At 38.5% G+C, this 20,325-nt stretch overlaps 1 protein-coding gene across 1 annotated transcript in view; it reads left to right on the top strand.

Moving 5' to 3' along the window:
* The window catches only part of LOC149796530 (uncharacterized), a 29,773-nt gene extending 10,508 nt beyond the window's left edge, over positions 1–19,265 (top strand). The window contains exons 7-8 of the mRNA XM_089960254.1: positions 15,512–15,625; positions 18,878–19,265. Of these exons, the coding sequence (XP_089816380.1) occupies positions 15,512–15,625; positions 18,878–19,221 (458 nt within the window). The 3' untranslated portion in view covers positions 19,222–19,265. The remainder of the gene's footprint in view (positions 1–15,511; positions 15,626–18,877) is intronic.
* Positions 19,266–20,325: the final 1,060 nt, after the last annotated feature.

Genomic DNA, 20,325 nt, shown 5'->3' with positions numbered 1-20,325 from the left:
GAACTCGCAACAGTACAGTTTCTCTCTCTCTTTATATATATATATATATATATATATATATATATATATATATATATATATATATATATATATATATAAGTAGTGAAGGGGGATATTATAGGGTCTATGGGACTTATCATTAAAAATACCCCTGGGACAATATAGGGTCTATGTAAATTTAACATGGAGAAAAATCGTGGGACAATATAGGGTCTATGGGAATTAACATGGCCAAAAACCCATGGGACTGTATAGCGTCTATGTAAATTTAACATGGCCAAAAACCCTTGGGACTGTATAGGGTCTATGTAAAATTGAAACAGGGAGGGTCTCTATTTTTTTAAAAAAAAAAATAAAAACAAAATAAAAAAGGGGTAGGCAATGGAAAGGCTATCTCTTTTCGAGAAATATGGGGGCCCTGAAAAGGGCCTTTGGGTTTTCTTCTTCTTCTTCTAATTTCTTCTTTTTCTCCACCAAGTTCTTATTTTATCTCCTACACTCTTTTTCCTCTTTTTTTCTCCTCCTCTTCTTTCTTCTCTTCCTCTTCTTTCTTCTCTTCCTCCTCCTCTTCTTTCTTCCTCTTCTCATTTTCTTCTTCTTTTTCAATTTTTTCGTTCCATTTTGTGACGATCGTCGATAAATACCTATGTATCTATAATCAGCTGAAATTCCTATGAAATCCCACTATCTATTTATAGCTCCAACTTGTGGGTTTTTCCTTTGGAAAATCCCACTATCTTTTTATAGCCTCAGCTTGAGTGACGTTCCTGTTTATGAATTCTAGTATATATGTATAGCTACAAAATGTGGAAATCCCCAAGTCGATATTTATAGTCTCGAAATTTCCAGCGTCAGTGACGTCACTGTACTGAACACTAGGGATAAAATATCAACAGTGTTGCAAGTGGCTGACCTGAATACGCGCTACTGTAGGTAGGTAGGTAGAGTGTATCTGATAGGGATAAAGTGAGTTTTATACGGACAAACAGAGACCAATAGACACACACAACGTACGCGCGCAGACACACACACACACACACACACACACACACACACACAAACACACACACACACACAACGTACGCGCGCCGACATACTCACACACACACATACTCACACACACACACACACACACACACACACACACACACACACACAGAGAAACACACAACGTACGCGCGCAGACATACTCACACACACACATAAACACACACACTATAAAATAGATAAAATTAGTAACTACTTACAATATCAACTTCTGTGACGATCGTCGATAAATACCTATGTATCTATAATCAGCTGAAATTCCTATGAAATCCCACTATCTATTTATAGCTCCAACTTGTGGGTTTTTCCTTTGGAAAATCCCACTATCTTTTTATAGCCTCAGCTTGAGTGACGTTCCTGTCTATGAATTCTAGTATATATGTATAGCTACAAAATGTGGAAATCCCCAAGTCGATATTTATAGTCTCGAAATTTCCAGCGTCAGTGACGTCACTGTACTGAACACTAGGGATAAATATCAACAGTGTTGCAAGTGGCTGACCTGAATGCACGCTACTGCAGGTAGGTAGGTAGAGTGTATCTGATAGGGATAAAGTGAGTTTTATACGGACAAACAGAGACCAATACACACACCCACACAACGTACGCGCGCGTACACACACACACACACACACACACATACACACATACACACACATACAGAGGGAAGAGGAAAAAAAACCCCCAAATATACTATCAACACAGAAGGGAGATGATACAAACCCCAAATAAACTATCCACACAAACGTACGCGAACGCATACAAACCCCAAATATACTATCAACACAGAAGGGAGATGATACAAACCCCAAATAAACTATCCACACAAACGTACGCGAACGCATACAAACCCCAAATATACTATCAACACAGAAGGGAGATGATACAAACCCCAAATAAACTATCCACACAAACGTACGCGAACGCATACAAACCCCAAATATACTATCAACACAGAGTGAAGAAGTAAAAGTTTTTTGAAAGCACCTAAGCCCTCACCTGCAATGACCAACTCTGCCAAACACCTACACCCCACCCCACCCCCCACTCCCAACACTACAAAACCCATTTAACCCGTTATTTTATGGCATCAGTGTGTGATTTAGGAAACATCAAGACACAAAATAATGGAGGAATAGACTGACTATTGTTTACCGACTTGCATGCCTAAAGAGCGTGCGTGAAGGAAAACATCCTTCCATTTCAATTCTAACTAAAACGTGATCCAGAGGGATAGAGATAGATGAAAGGGCACAATTTCATAAAATGTGAGTAGAAAACAAAACACGCCATCCTTATTATACAATGTCAAGACCAAGAGACACTTACGTGTTCTTTCTGGTCTATTCTCTTTTAGAAGGTAGTATGAAATTTCACATCAGGGCCAACGCATCGGCTCACATTGTCAATTTTTCCATTTCCATGTCTTTACTGGCACAAGATCTTCATCATCTTCAATTTCTTCTTCTTCTGAATCCCTCTTCTCTGTTTCGTCTTGTTTTTGTTTATTCTCTTTTCTCGTAGGGCACTCTGAATTCCAGTGTCCTTTCTCCTGACAACGATATTAGGTATCTTGACTTTTGTCTCTCTTTCTTAGACGAAGCAGGTATTCTGGAGACAAATACCCATTTACCTTTGCAGATATAGCAAACTTCATTAGCACTTACACACTTTCGTATGACTCTCATCAAATCAACGACCAAAAAAGTAAGTTTTGTTGCCACTTTCGCATGTGAATTATGCTTTCGTATGACTTTTAGCAAATATTTGACCAGCAGGTCGATCTGTGCTGACTCTTCCATCATTGATCGTTTGAGAGCGGAATGAATACTCTGACGCTAAGACACTCTCCTTATATACAGAGACCTGCTGCGTATGAAACCTAGTCAAATGTAATTTTGCAATAAGATGAAACGATTTCATTGAGGAAGTAAAAGGCACATACAAAACCTGAAGTGTTAGTTCAAATCCGTGTCAGCGATTTCGAAGACGACATAACTGGGCTTTAATCAATGCTCTCCATTTTTGCCACAAAACCACGAGTCCTGATTCACGCCAAAAGAAATTTCGTTCGGTCCATAAAAAATAGTATCACATCTGAGAAACGCAAAAACGAACTTCCAGAAAACTGAGAACGACGGCTTACACCTACAACGTAAATGTATGAGTTCAAGTAGTGCGTAAAACTTAGTCAAATTAAATTTTTATAGTCAAGACGAAACGATCTCTTTTCGAAGAAGAAAGCAGACACCAAACGACAATGGCGATCCGTGTCACACAACACTTTTCAAAATGTGTATGATCAGAGGTTTATTTAGCGATCTGCACGGTTAAATTAAATGTTGATGTATTTTGCAATAAGACGGATACAATTTCCATGGGATCGCCCATGGTACGATTGTTCGTGCATTAGTTTAATTTTTAAAAATATTTTTTTTAATATAAATCGCCTATAGGATAGACCCAGTAAAGCATGGCCATTCTCGTCACTGTCTGAATAGCTACTCAAGTCAATTCGAAGCGAACGCGGTAAGAAAATAAGTATAGCCAATGAAATGGCTTACAACGGGTGATGCATTGTTTTGTTCTAGGACTGTGTGGCATAATAATCCCTATGTTCTTGCGTTGTTACCATTACAGTGCAGACACTGAAATGTGAACTTACAAGCCCTCTTTGTGTGTGTGTGTGTTGTACCATTTCCTCTTACCACATCAAAATACTGAGCGTCACAGTACTGGTTCGCGTTTTCAAGCTGACCATTTTTTTATATCTCACTTAAACATTTCGACATAAACACTCACACTCACATCGGTAGAATCAGAACAGACGTGTTACAGTATTGAGGGGCATGTTATCTTTTTTTTTTCAAACCAATAAATTTGGGGTTTGTATGAAGTAAAGAACCGAAAGTACAGTGAAACTCAAGGATGATGACCCAATCTGTCTGTCTATTGATGCATGTATTTACTTAAGAAGAAATATGACCTCTAAAACACAAAGAGATACGGCAAGCATGATTAGATTAAACACAACGATGTTTTTCCTTCACGCCTGTGTAATTTAGAGTTTCAATCGTCTTTGAACACAAACTTGGTCTCCTTTTGTAGGGCTTGAAATAATAAAAAATGCTGAAAAATCTTAAGCACTTTGCTATAGATAATTTCATCAACCGACTAAACAACATAAATACCGTTACAACAATAGAAAGCCTTAAATCTTCTATCAAAAAGAAATGCATGAAAAAAATTAAAGATTAACGATAACTAACCAATGAAACCGAATTTAACAAAGGCAATGACATGTGAAGAAATGCCTCTCACTTTGGAAAGGTAGACGAATGTACTCTGTCATGCACCATCAACTTGAAAAAAATTATAAACAGAGAGAAACCTGAATTCAAAATTCAGTTGTTTTTTTTTTTTCTTCAAAATTATTTCGTTTCTTTTTTCTTTTTTTTGGAACAAATCTAAGCACTAATATAGAGTGGAAAAGGGAAAATGCACATACAAGCTTTGATATTTCTGAAAAAATGAGGGGATATTCCTAACGTTCATAACCACCTATATATGCTTGGACTTGTCTGTGACTTATCCACAAAACAAGATGTACATATTTCTGGTCAAGCTGCAAGTGTGTGCGTGTTTTTGAAAATGGTAAAAACTTGGATATACAATTTTCTCGTGACACTTATAAAGTGAAGAGTCTGTGCAAGTGTCAAAAGCCAAAGTCATATAAGTTTTGTATTTTGTACGGCTTGTAAAGATTTCCACTTTAGGAAATGTGAAGTATCACAAGTTATTATCACAAACAGAAGTGGAACATAGGGGCTTGCAAGAAAGAAAATAACCCAGACAGTTGGTGTCATCAAGAGTGCTAGAGACGGTACCCGAACTTGCTTGCTTGCTTACTTGAATTAAAGTGATTTTCGCTCTAATGGAGCATGTATCACTGGTTTAATAACGCACCGCGTGATTTTTAATTACTCCTGGGGAAGGAAAGAGAGCCTCATCCCCCAGGCTTTTATGTACTCACAGACTATTTTTAAATTTAGCCACTCAGGTGTAGGACTAACTAGTCCTTAACAACCTGACTGAAAGGCTTTACACATGAGTGGGAATTGTCTCACCACACACTCATTTTTCTGTCCGAGCGTGGTAAAGGAGGAAAAAGGTACTCAGCAAGACAGCCATGGATGTTAAGTACTCACCAAAGCGCTAGCCCGTACTTATTTCAAATCAAGTCGTGTCACCAAAAAAGACGACGTGTACGACATCAAAGGCATTGTCAAACGCAGAATGCCTCAATGCTAACTGGCTAGGTCTGCATTTCTTGCTCCCGCTGCTGTTGCGTATATTTCTTCCCTCCACACCGAGTTCTGGGCCTAATTATTTTAATTTCGTTGTACCCGAACTTACATTATCCATATTATCACCAACAAAAAAAAAAAAACAAAAAAAAAAACGCACAGACCTAAAAGAAACATTCACTCACTTTTTTACAGAATATTACTATTTTTAAAATTTTGATAATCGACGGAAACCAACAACTTAGAGTCACACTTTCTAACCAAGATAAAGAAATCATGTGCTGATAGACTCACTTCTGTATTTTTTCTTCTAACTGACTAACATATCATAGGCAATGGAATGTTATTTCTTTTCGAGAGTATGGGGTAGCCCTGAAATTTTTTGGGAACTTGAAGCTATGGCGATCGCTTAGGTTATAAGATGGCGGCCTCCTCTGACGACAGGCTTTCTCACAGGATAAGGTCTGCTTCTTCGGAAAAGAGAAGAAGAACTCTTTGGTGTCGATACGACAATCGACAAAGCCTCTGTCAGGTTCATGCTGCTGCTGTTGCTGCTCTCTCTCTCTCTGCCGTTTATGAAGTCTGTACTTCTCCATCCATTCTTCTTTCTCCTTCTTGAATTCCTCCTTGAAGAGCTCTTCTTTCAGGTCTTCAGTGACTTTCAACATTATGATATTGTCTATCTCTTCAGGTCTCGGTATCAGACTTGTCATGACCCTATGCAAATTCACATAGGCTTCGTTCAACTTGGCTAATCTTGAGCACATCTTCGTAGGAAGATAAGTTAACAATGGATGGGCAGACTGGAGACTTCCCCGTTTGTATTGTCAAAGCGCGGACGTGAAGGAAAACATTGCTACACGGTTTTCGAGCCGGAACGTTCAAATGGTGTTATGGGAGGGATAGAAAGAAGTCAAAGAGCATCAATTCAACATTCCTATAGCCAAACAAACCACAAAGGCATTTTTTTCTCTTCAAAACACAACATTTTTTTATTCATACTAACAAACAACTCTAACATTTTTTTAACAATAATCTAACACTATAACATCAAACATTTTTTTCAAATACCAAACGTTTTTTTAATTCACACTCTACTTTAAACAGGGCTGACAACGTTGTGAATGAAATTGTGATTTCCACTGTTGGAAATCATTAGGCCATTGATGGACACTACGTTTCCTAGCTTGAGACAAAAGATAAGCATAATGGTCACAAAACCATCGATCTACTTTCACATCGTTTCTAGCAGAAGAACGAGGATCAAAATGAGTCACTAAATGTTCTAAGGAATAGCCCAGGCTGCGATGATGCAGAAAATACACACAGTACTGTCCACACACCAAGGAATCTGTGCCTTGTAATTTCACATTATTGAATCGGGTGGTTTGAGCATTTCTTCTCATAAAGTCGATGATATCGTCTTCCAAAGGGGGCAATCCGTACGAATCGAAATATTCCACACATCCTTCTTGAGGAAAGTAGACAGCTACCCAGTGGGTTCCTGGGAGATGACTGTCGTCCGTGTTGATCACGTAAGCTTGATGGTCTTTAGGTTTGCGATGAGGGAGTTCATCTTTAGCACAGACGACAGGATTCCAAGAAGCCGTATACGAACTGTGGTTCAAAAGGTAATAAAGTTCTCAGGTATCCATTTTTTGTTTTTTTTCTTAAGTCATCAATTCGATCCTGACTTTCTGCTTGAAAATGTCTGACAAGTAATCGTTTTCTTCGCCTTGTCTCCCAACTCTGATCCAACAGAGCTTCGATGCGATGGATCTCTTGAGTTGTTAATGGAGGACAATAATGTTCACGCAAGCCTTTATACCACTGTTGTAACACGTCTTCTTCCGAGATGAGACTCCAAGCTTCGTCCAGATATTCGTCCAATTTTTCTTCTTGACTCAGCATTAGCATTTATCGTGTTGAATTTGACTGGGATGATCGTTATGACATCCATAGCAATCTTTCTTGATCAATTCCTTAATTTTTTTCTGTCAGGACTATAGCATAACAGGAAACTATATGTGATTCTTGTTCTGGCCATCTAGACTTCATCATGATGACTTCTTCGTCTTTGTCTTGGGGTTCTCCTTCCTCAGGATCTTCACATTCCATGTCCAAAGAATCCCTACTATACAAACATTGATAAAAGTCTTCCATGACTTCTAATAGTGTAGAATGACTTCTCTCAAACTGTTGGCTTATATCGTATTGTCCAATTCAGCATACAGGAGGACGTTCACCGTATTATCTGCGCGTAGATTTTCTGCAAACTGAAATTCCACACGGATCTGGCCGGATTTTATAGGGTGAAAATGTCACTCGTCGCTGTCTTGACTTACAATTCGTTAGAGAACCGTTTTCGAAAATGGAGTTTCACTGTAACTTTCCCTTTGGAGAAGGGAATATTTTGTCCCAGATCTCCTTTTATAGCAATGTTGACAGTGTCTAAATACGACTTACTGACGGGTAAATAGTGAGGATGTACAAATTCACGGTGTACGTGATAGGTGTTTGCACCTTCCTGGTCATTGTTTGTGGTACTATCCACTTTGAAAGGAATGACACGCAGTAACGGCACAGAGGTGTGTCCCACCACGTTGTACTCCACCACATCGGAATACACAAAGATCAAATTAAGTCCTTGGTTCAGTTCTACCGGGTTTCCAAAAGCTCTGTAAAAATCCATATTACTTTTGATCTTGGGGCTCATATTGTTTGCGACCATTTCTGCATGTCCACCCAAAATTTCAAACAAACTACCATTGAACCTGAGGGACAATGTGTCCGTATCTTGAAATTTGATCACGAGACGATGAGCCACTTTATGGTACTCAATCTTCACACTTTTTTTGGCTCTGTTCAGTGCTTTGCCAAAGGCTAAGTTGAACCTGTCCGCAATAGTGTCCACCAAATGTTCACCACTAAAATAATAACCTGAAGGAATTTTCAAGGTGTAGATAATGAAGGCTGGATTGCTGGCTGCTCTTGTGTCCCCTAAAAACCCGATTTTGTTGGTTTCTTCCTCCAATTGGGCATTCAGGATTTCCACCTCGAAAGTGTTTTGCTTTTCGGTGATGTTTTTGATTTGTGTTGGGTGAATGATTTCCACTAAAGCCACTTCCCAATGGGCTTCGTGATCTAACTGGATGGTCTGAGGTAATTTGACCGTGTAACAGCACAACGTGTTGTTGGGAAACACCTCCATGGAACTGTCACTGGGTAAGGTTAAGTAAAATTGGCTGTTATTGCTCATAATTCCAGAGTTTTGTGGCTCTCCGAGGCGATACTGGAAGTCAGAGGAGTGTCTCCGCCCAAAATGGAGTTGTTGTTGGAGTGGTGGCTGGCACTGACACTGGACACAAGGTTCCCGTGGTTCCCGTTCGAGGAGAATTTCAGGGAGGGATTGGGAAGCAGGTAATCGATGTAACTGCTCAATACAATGGTCCACAATTGTTTGTCTCCTTGTTGCAAACTCAAATTGGCGATGGCTGCCCCGATGACACAATACACCACGAAGATTTGGCAGAAAAAGACGATTTGCGTTTTAGGCACACGTTCTCCACACTACACCCACAAGGGTTGTTTTTGTAAATCTTGCAGAGAAGAATTGGGTGAAGGAGTGATCGCAGTAGCTGAATCTGTGTGAAAGGGATTGATGGTCACTTCTTTTTATAGTCGATGACGTGCGAAGCGTCGATCCAAGAATGATAACTGGTCGGATATCCTTTATAACGTACTTTGACTTCTTTGACGTCGTTTGCCCACTTTACGGTTTCTGCCAGTTAGCACTCCACCCACCTCGAGAACACAAATAACATCTAGTCAACAGCCGACTATACCTAACAAACAACCCGTCCCGGAAAGAGTGGTGGCAAAACAAAGGTCCAATTATCTTAGACAAACGGTATGGCAAACTCAAATGTAATTATCGGAGGCACTACGTTCTTTTCTCACTCCGATACTACAGGCAATCTCAGCTGAAAGAACAACCACAACAACAATAACAGCGACAGACACCATAGCAGCGGATTTGAAACTATCTACCTCAACTGAAGAATTAGTATCAGAACCAGAAGAGGAAATTGAGGCGGTTGAGGAGGAGGGGGACGCTGACCCTCGTTGAGAAGTACACCGAAATGGGGCTAGATCAAGCATTGTATGACGTCAACATAGCAGGGCAGTTTATTACAGCCATACAATACGTTGCCTACAAATCTCTAGACACCTTTAAACCAAGACCTTCTCAATGGGGATTAGGGGTCAGAGTTCTTCCCCAATTCTACAGACAAGCCTACACTGGATACCCCCTCAGTCAACTGGTAGAAACCGCTGCTTACATTACCGCCCATCATGGCTACGCATTTCCTGATATCAAGAATCATGAGACTAGGAGTGCGGGAAAGAACGTGAAAGCAAAAGAGAGACGTGTTACCTTCTAACAGAAAAAACAGACTTTTTTTTAGGGCTCCAAAAGATTGCTTTTTATTAAATAGGGAACCATATTTGGCTTGGTATCCCTCCTTGACTAAACTATTCTCGAAACAAACTTGACCCATTGGAACACCACAACAAACTTAACTTTTTAAACCTAACAGTGACCAAACTGGTATATGTCGCTTAGACATAATAATTTAAAATAAGATCAGTATGGCTATTTTTATGTACACTGAGTACTAATATTAGACAGATATGTTAGGAAGTAGGAAATTTAACAGACTCGTTAGATTTGAACTAATTGCACAGGTGGTTAACACATTATTGGTACCTTTTATTATCCATTAGCAAAAACGGGACTTGATTTGAAATAAGTACGGGCCAGCGTTTTGGTGAGTACTTAACATCCATGGCTGTCTTGCTGAGCACCTTTTTCCTCCTTTACCACGCTCGGACAGAAAAATGAGTGTGTGGTGAGACAATTCCCACTCATGTGTAAAGCCTTTCAGTCAGGTTGTTAAGGACTAGTTAGTCCTACACCTGAGTGGCTAAATTTAAAAATAGTCTGTGAGTACATAAAAGCCTGGGGGATGAGGCTCTCTTTCCTTCCCCAGGAGTAATTAAAAATCACGCGGTGCGTTATTAAACCAGTGATACATGCTCCATTAGAGCGAAAATCACTTTAATTCAAGTAAGCAAGCAAGCAAGTTCGGGTACCGTCTCTAGCACTCTTGATGACACCAACTGTCTGGGTTATTTTCTTTCTTGCAAGCCCCTATGTTCCACTTCTGTTTGTGATAATAACTTGTGATACTTCACATTTCCTAAAGTGGAAATCTTTACAAGCCGTACAAAATACAAAACTTATATGACTTTGGCTTTTGACACTTGCACAGACTCTTCACTTTATAAGTGTCACGAGAAAATTGTATATCCAAGTTTTTACCATTTTCAAAAACACGCACACACTTGCAGCTTGACCAGAAATATGTACATCTTGTTTTGTGGATAAGTCACAGACAAGTCCAAGCATATATAGGTGGTTATGAACGTTAGGAATATCCCCTCATTTTTTCAGAAATATCAAAGCTTGTATGTGCATTTTCCCTTTTCCACTCTATATTAGTGCTTAGATTTGTTCCAAAAAAAAGAAAAAAGAAACGAAATAATTTTGAAGAAAAAAAAAAACAACTGAATTTTGAATTCAGGTTTCTCTCTGTTTATAATTTTTTTCAAGTTGATGGTGCATGACAGAGTACATTCGCCTACCTTTCCAAAGTGAGAGGCATTTCTTCACATGTCATTGCCTTTGTTAAATTCGGTTTCATTGGTTAGTTATCGTTAATCTTTAATTTTTTTCATGCATTTCTTTTTGATAGAAGATTTAAGGCTTTCTATTGTTGTAACGGTATTTATGTTGTTTAGTCTGTTGATGAAATTATCTATAGCAATGTGCTTAAGATTTTTCAGCATTTTTTATTATTTCAAGCCCTACAAAAGGAGACCAAGTTTGTGTTCAAAGACGATTGAAACTCTAAATTACACAGGCGTGAAGGAAAAACATCGTTGTGTTTAATCTAATCATGCTTGCCGTATCTCTTTGTGTTTTAGAGGTCATATTTCTTCTTAAGTAAATACATGCATCAATAGACAGACAGATTGGGTCATCATCCTTGAGTTTCACTGTACTTTCGGTTCTTTACTTCATACAAACCCCAAATTTATTGGTTTGAAAAAAAAAAGATAACATGCCCCTCAATACTGTAACACGTCTGTTCTGATTCTACCGATGTGAGTGTGAGTGTTTATGTCGAAATGTTTAAGTGAGATATAAAAAAATGGTCAGCTTGAAAACGCGAACCAGTACTGTGACGCTCAGTATTTTGATGTGGTAAGAGGAAATGGTACAACACACACACACACAAAGAGGGCTTGTAAGTTCACATTTCAGTGTCTGCACTGTAATGGTAACAACGCAAGAACATAGGGATTATTATGCCACACAGTCCTAGAACAAAACAATGCATCACCCGTTGTAAGCCATTTCATTGGCTATACTTATTTTCTTACCGCGTTCGCTTCGAATTGACTTGAGTAGTTATTCAGACAGTGACGAGAATGGCCATGCTTTACTGGGTCTATCCTATAGGCGATTTATATAAAAAAAAATATTTTTAAAAATTAAACTAATGCACGAACAATCGTACCATGGGCGATCCCATGGAAATTGTATCCGTCTTATTGCAAAATACATCAACATTTAATTTAACCGTGCAGATCGCTAAATAAACCTCTGATCATACACATTTTGAAAAGTGTTGTGTGACACGGATCGCCATTGTCGTTTGGTGTCTGCTTTCTTCTTCGAAAAGAGATCGTTTCGTCTTGACTATAAAAATTTAATTTGACTAAGTTTTACGCACTACTTGAACTCATACATTTACGTTGTAGGTGTAAGCCGTCGTTCTCAGTTTTCTGGAAGTTCGTTTTTGCGTTTCTCAGATGTGATACTATTTTTTATGGACCGAACGAAATTTCTTTTGGCGTGAATCAGGACTCGTGGTTTTGTGGCAAAAATGGAGAGCATTGATTAAAGCCCAGTTATGTCGTCTTCGAAATCGCTGACACGGATTTGAACTAACACTTCAGGTTTTGTGTGTGCCTTTTACTTCCTCAATGAAATCGTTTCATCTTATTGCAAAATTACATTTGACTAGGTTTCATACGCAGCAGGTCTCTGTATATAAGGAGAGTGTCTTAGCGTCAGAGTATTCATTCCGCTCTCAAACGATCAATGATGGAAGAGTCAGCACAGATCGACCTGCTGGTCAAATATTTGCTAAAAGTCATACGAAAGCATAATTCACATGCGAAAGTGGCAACAAAACTTACTTTTTTGGTCGTTGATTTGATGAGAGTCATACGAAAGTGTGTAAGTGCTAATGAAGTTTGCTATATCTGCAAAGGTAAATGGGTATTTGTCTCCAGAATACCTGCTTCGTCTAAGAAAGAGAGACAAAAGTCAAGATACCTAATATCGTTGTCAGGAGAAAGGACACTGGAATTCAGAGTGCCCTACGAGAAAAGAGAATAAACAAAAACAAGACGAAACAGAGAAGAGGGATTCAGAAGAAGAAGAAATTGAAGATGATGAAGATCTTGTGCCAGTAAAGACATGGAAATGGAAAAATTGACAATGTGAGCCGATGCGTTGGCCCTGATGTGAAATTTCATACTACCTTCTAAAAGAGAATAGACCAGAAAGAACACGTAAGTGTCTCTTGGTCTTGACATTGTATAATAAGGATGGCGTGTTTTGTTTTCTACTCACATTTTATGAAATTGTGCCCTTTCATCTATCTCTATCCCTCTGGATCATGTTTTAGTTAGAATTGAAATGGAAGGATGTTTTCCTTCACGCACGCTCTTTAGGCATGCAAGTCGGTAAACAATAGTCAGTCTATTCCTCCATTATTTTGTGTCTTGATGTTTCCTAAATCACACACTGATGCCATAAAATAACGGGTTAAATGGGTTTTGTAGTGCTGGGAGTGGGGGGTGGGGTGGGGTGTAGGTGTTTGGCAGAGTTGGTCATTGCAGGTGAGGGCTTAGGTGCTTTCAGAAAACTTTTACTTCTTCACTCTGTGTTGATAGTATATTTGGGGTTTGTATGCGTTCGCGTACGTTTGTGTGGATAGTTTATTTGGGGTTTGTATCATCTCCCTTCTGTGTTGATAGTATATTTGGGGTTTGTATGCGCTCTCGTACGTTTGTGTGGATAGTTTATTTGGGGTTTGTATCATCTCCCTTCTGTGTTGATAGTATATTTGGGGTTTGTATGCGTTCGCGTACGTTTGTGTGGATAGTTTATTTGGGGTTTGTATCATCTCCCTTCTGTGTTGATAGTATATTTGGGGTTTGTATGCGTTCGCGTACGTTTGTGTGGATAGTTTATTTGGGGTTTGTATCATCTCCCTTCTGTGTTGATAGTATATTTGGGGTTTGTTTTTTCCTCTTCCCTCTGTATGTGTGTGTATGTGTGTATGTGTGTGTGTGTGTGTGTACGCGCGCGTACGTTGTGTGGGTGTGTGTATTGGTCTCTGTTTGTCCGTATAAAACTCACTTTATCCCTATCAGATACACTCTACCTACCTACCTGCAGTAGCGTGCATTCAGGTCAGCCACTTGCAACACTGTTGATATTTATCCCTAGTGTTCAGTACAGTGACGTCACTGACGCTGGAAATTTCGAGACTATAAATATCGACTTGGGGATTTCCACATTTTGTAGCTATACATATATACTAGAATTCATAGACAGGAACGTCACTCAAGCTGAGGCTATAAAAAGATAGTGGGATTTTCCAAAGGAAAAACCCACAAGTTGGAGCTATAAATAGATAGTGGGATTTCATAGGAATTTCAGCTGATTATAGATACATAGGTATTTATCGACGATCGTCACAGAAGTTGATATTGTAAGTAGTTACTAATTTTATCTATTTTATAGTGTGTGTTTATGTGTGTGTGTGTGTGAGTATGTCTGCGCGCGTACGTTGTGTGTGTGTGTGTGTGAATATGTGTGTGTGTGAGTATGTCTGCGCGCGTACGTTGTGTGTGTGTGTGTGTGAGTATGTGTGTGTGTGTGAGTATGTCGGCGCGCGTACGTTGTGTGTGTGTGTGTGTGTTTGTGTGTTTGTGTGTGTGTGTGTGTGTGTCTGCGCGCGTACGTTGTGTGTGTCTATTGGTCTCTGTTTGTCCGTATAAAACTCACTTTATCCCTATCAGATACACTCTACCTACCTACCTACAGTAGCGCGTATTCAGGTCAGCCACTTGCAACACTGTTGATATTTTATCCCTAGTGTTCAGTACAGTGACGTCACTGACGCTGGAAATTTCGAGACTATAAATATCGACTTGGGGATTTCCACATTTTGTAGCTATACATATATACTAGAATTCATAAACAGGAACGTCACTCAAGCTGAGGCTATAAAAAGATAGTGGGATTTTCCAAAGGAAAAACCCACAAGTTGGAGCTATAAATAGATAGTGGGATTTCATAGGTATTTCAGCTGATTATAGATACATAGGTATTTATCGACGATCGTCACAAAATGGAACGAAAAAATTGAAAAAGAAGAAGAAAATGAGAAGAGGAAGAAAGAAGAGGAGGAGGAAGAGAAGAAAGAAGAGGAAGAGAAGAAAGAAGAGGAGGAGAAAAAAAGAAGAAAAGGAGTGTAGGAGATAAAATAAGAACTTGGTGGAGAAAAAGAAGAAATTAGAAGAAGAAGAAGAAAACCCAAAGGCCCTTTTCTAGGCCCCCATATTTCTCGAAAAGAGATAGCCTTTCCATTGCCTACCCCTTTTTTATTTTGTTTTTATTTTTTTTTTTAAAATAGAGACCCTCCCTGTTTCAATTTTACATAGACCCTATACAGTCCCAAGGGTTTTTGGCCATGTTAAATTTACATAGACCCTATACAGTCCCATGGGTTTTTGGCCATGTTAATTCCCATAGACCCTATATTGTCCCACTTTTTTTCTCCATGTTAAATTTACACAGACCCTATATTGTCCCAGGGGTATTGTTAATGATAAGTCCCATAGACCCTATAATATCTCCCTTCACTACTTATATATATATATATATATATATATATATATATATATATATATATATATATATATATATATATATATCTATCTTACAGGGAGTTTACCGGTATACATTGTACTTATCGTCTTTGGAGTGGTTGGACTGATTACTTTGATGGTTTGTTCTCTAATATGGATTCAGCTCAGGAAAATCCACGGTCTGGCAGCAGGTATATACAGTTTACATCGCCGATAGTTTTGTGCCTTTCAAGATGGCTGTCAGTTATATACAGAGACAAGCCTACCTTTGTGAAATTCAAAAACCAACTGGTGCAAATACAAATACATTTTCATGTGTTTGAATTATTAAATCGCTTGTGATCATATTTTTGTGATATAGTCTATGTTAAATTTAATTTTCCATTGCATTTTCTTTCTTTGAACGAGTTGTTTTCTTTTCAATTGATGTATATGAAAAGAATTTAACGATATCTTCAATAGGCATTTAAATTGTCTTTTAATCTTAAGATTGATGAAATATTTTCATACGATTAATTTTATTCTTTTAGAAATGCCATAGCGTTACTAACGTCTTCATGTAACTGTTCTTGCATTGAAGAAATCGAGTGAGGTTTGTTAAGCTTTCTGCGTCGAATATGATTCTATGCTTTTGAGTGAATAGGGTATTGATGGGAGCTTAGGCCGCGCTCACTTCTTTGCTGATATAGGTCATCGTGTTTTATCAACATGACAATGGTTTGCATAACAATAAGTCATATATGTTGATTTTAATCTGTGAAATTAAATACTGTAGTAAATTTAGAGTATGTGCACTTGGTTGTAGTGCCCCGTTTTAAGCAATTCTTAGATTTGTGTGATTACTTGTTTGATTATTGGAATTCGGCGCCATGGAAATATTCCTGGCCCGAACTAATGAGCTAATTAATAGGAGCAAACGTCACGGAGTGAAGTGTTAGTGTGTTTCCATGATGTCCTGGTTCACTAGTAGTGAATTCCGACCAAAACCGAATGAATGTCCCTGTCGTAAAATAGTACATATTAAAATCTAGTGGTATACATTGGCAGCGTGACTGCAAGGACAGTACTTACGGTATTAAACCGGTAAATTACACAAGGGCATAAATAAAAAGGGACTTGGCAGACACCGTTTATGTCGCCATGCGGGCGAATATGGTACAGTTATATCGGCGAAATGTGCCTGGAAAGCATACATTGACTGGCCTAAGGTGGCGGAGTTAAAATAGTTCCCATTGTTAGGGAGTACTCAAATATGTTCTACTGCGTGAACGGTTGGTGGTACGGAAACATAATGAAGCCAAAACACGCAGATGTACGGTTGATAGATAGTTGGCAGTTTGGTTTATCTGTGGTCTTGCATTATTTAGAGGAAAATTTAGGTATAGAATGGGCACGTCGGACTTTCTGATTTACAACTGATGTTGTATGGAAGTCTTTGGAAAGTCGGGGTAAACTTATGACTTCTAGCGAGAATCGTGCCAGGGTTTGACAACCGCTTGATCAAGTAAATATCCGTGTGCGTGTAACAATGCTATGTGACCATACGAGAGGACAAAATCATGGGATATATATAAGTCGGTAACTCACAAAACCGTCATCTTCACACTATTGTATGGTACACGTCTGTCAAATTTTGACGTCATACATACAATACTTGTTTTGGGTATTTGAACAAAATTACTTGACTTCTATTGTCTCTAAATCAGTTACTCCTCGGTTTCTTATCTGTGCTAGGGGTTCTTGGTTGTTTTCTATCTTGGTCAACATGGTCTGAAACTCAACCATGCTAATAATGTTATATTAGATAGTCATCAAGTACAGTATACTAATCTTACTGACACTACGTTGCGCTGCCCCGAGCAGTTCTGCATTAACACGTATTCGTGAATGTAATCGTATCTAAACTACTTTGCACTCGCCAACAGAGACATGGGTTACTATTTATAGAACCCCCATAATAGATGCGTTCGGCGCACCTATGATGGTAGTCGTAATTCTCGCCACACCTACTCTAACATTTGGAAGCCCTTAAATAACGTCTAGGACCACGTACACGCGTTTGTATTTTATGATTATTAATTTTTCACGTCTGTAAAAGTTTATCGCGTAGTACAATTGGTCCAAAGGCCGACCTTGATTAGGGGCAATAAGCAGAGGGTCTTCTAACCAACTACCCTTTTGGAAGGGGCTCATTATTTTTGGCATAATGAAATTCCTTTTTGTCAACTCCAATGAACTCTTATTACCCATCAGTAAATACTACACGAATTCGAATATGACCATATTTCGTACGTTTGTGTCCAATAACGCAAATGTCCTGGAACATTTGTAAAATTTTCAAAAGATGTTTTTGTTTCGTTGTTTGTTTTAAATCAATAGTGAGTATGATGTTCCACTTCAGTATCATTGTACCATATTTCATTACACTTCTAAAGATTGATGATTTTGGATGCCATCGTGTATACTAATACTAAAACATCTCTCTCACGTATACACCCTTGGCGAAGTTTTCAACTTAAACTACTACTTTCATCTGATAGTTCTATGTCATTGTCATGTCATCTGTTTCATTCTCTTTACGTTAGCGTCCTTAGTTTTCTTGCACCATATCATGTAAGATCTTTTCAGCTATGGTTGATAATATTGGCTGAGTCTGCATCGTTGCGCTTTTAAAGATAATTCCTTAATTGATTGATTTGTCAATATGTTCCGGAGATTGTGTTTACAAGGTCATATAGTGTCTTTTGTGCCCGACTGATAACTCTGTATCATGCATTCAAGCGAGAAAGCAATTCATTTTTCCTGTAAAATTAGACAAAATCCACTGATCGTTTAAATAATTCCAGGATTAGATATATCCATAAACTCTTTCAAAATAAAATACGCATATTTTCTACCACAGTTGGTATAAAATATTCCGTACCATCATCAAATATTCTACGCAACATAAATATTCCATGTCAAATAAAATATCAGCTCTGTGTAGAGGCGATCAATAATCCTACTTCTATAGCAGTATATACATGTACGTTATAGTCATAGTCAATACTATATATCTGACTTCAAACGATGGAGATCTTTATCATCTTAAACAGTCTTGTCTACTTATGATGAGTATCAGTGAAAGGCAGTTTAGTCCGTCACCGACTTCGGTACTTACTTTGCCCTCTGCTATGGATGCATATCGGCAACCATTACAGATTACAATCCTCGGTGTAATATGCATAACAGTGTGATTAATTGCAATTGAAACCAAAGCCTTGGTGGAATGAAGGCGTTGGCATATATCAGTGAGCGCATTTTAATTGGCCCGTTATCATAGTACTAAAAATAATATATATATTGCTCATTCAAACACTTAATTTACCATTACGTGGGTTCGATCATGCGCAATTTCTTTTGTTATAGTTATCTACATCTGGCTTTCGATTTTGTTCTTGTAGAACGACGTCTTTCACTAGAGGAATGTGATACTGATTTATATCTTACGCCTATCAAAGTAGAGAGACCTCTGCCAATACCTACAATTGAGGATGGAATCACGAGTTATTCCTATGCCACGGAAAATGTGCAGTTTAACTCAAGCATACAGTTATCACAGGAGACCGAAAGTTTGTGCATGAACGAATATGAGATTGTTCATATGTCAAGTAATGAAGATCGACCACAATCGTCGCATGACGAAAACAGAATTCATGAGACCCCTGAAAATATTAACACACGTTTTCATGATACATCTGGCTATTTGACAGTACTAGATGTGACGGAGACCACTCTTTCAAACTAGAAACGTTTTACAGCCACAATGCCTTAAAAGAAGCCTTTGCAATATTAAATGATTCTTATGTGGACATTTGTATTCTTCATACATTTGTTGCAAAAACCCTTGTTTGTATTAAAATCACTGATAATGTAACAATGAAACACCTAAAGGTTTATATATATATATATATATATATATATATATATATATATATATATATATATATATATATATCTCCTACCCTCCCCAAAATACAACAATCCAATGACCAATGATAACTAGCAATCCTCTAAAGATGATGGTTTAAATATTATAGCACGTGTTCCTAATCATGATGCGGTAGGAACAACCACAGGAGTCTGACCTTTATCAATAAAGTACGGCGAAATCTCTGACAACATGTAATCAGCTTATCGGTAATATAAATGAACACAAGGAGTGCAATCCTGATCACAACCCTCCGTTCGATTCGACTTTTCTCACGCGACTTTTATCGCTTCCAAATCGCAAGGAGATTGAAAAACTACACGTATACATTCAAAAGATAGTGACGTACCAACACATAACTCTAGGACGACCATGTCATGAATACAATCCGGCGAATTAACCTTTAATTTCACCATTACATTCACAAACCCCTTCAGCTAGAATCCACCAGACGGAAGTAGCCCATTATACCGCGGGCTGATTAACATGATGAAAGTAATTTCACAAGATAAGCAGCAGAGGGGGTGAACAGACCGAAACTATTTTCATGACAAACCCCTCCAGGAAACTATTCCTCGATACGGGGCCTATTTCGACGAAATAAACCCTTCTATTCAGAATACAGGACAAAAAAAATGTCCCCCGATCCCTCGATGAGTTTCCAGGGACAACCCGTGTTGAGTTTGCACTGCCCAACTTGGGTTACTTCAATAAATCTGAAACAGTTTCCGACGCGGGGTCGTCATTGAAAAATCCATCGGGTCCAGCCCCCCCTCTGCTGCTCTACGAAATGAGTTTCCAAGGAAAAACATTTTTATGTTGCAAATAGTGTATCAAGTCCAATACGGTATCTTGTTCTGGGATCGTGTAAATTTATTGTCACAAATCCGTGAGGTTTTCTTTGAGCATGACTGAAGAAAT

Source organism: Sinohyriopsis cumingii, chromosome 6, assembly GCF_028554795.1.
Source record: "Sinohyriopsis cumingii isolate HCF-2022 chromosome 6, ASM2855479v2, whole genome shotgun sequence".
NCBI lineage: Eukaryota > Metazoa > Mollusca > Bivalvia > Unionida > Unionidae > Sinohyriopsis > Sinohyriopsis cumingii.
The sequence above is the reverse complement of the archived record's forward strand: the minus strand, read 5'-3'. Positions and strand labels throughout refer to the sequence as shown.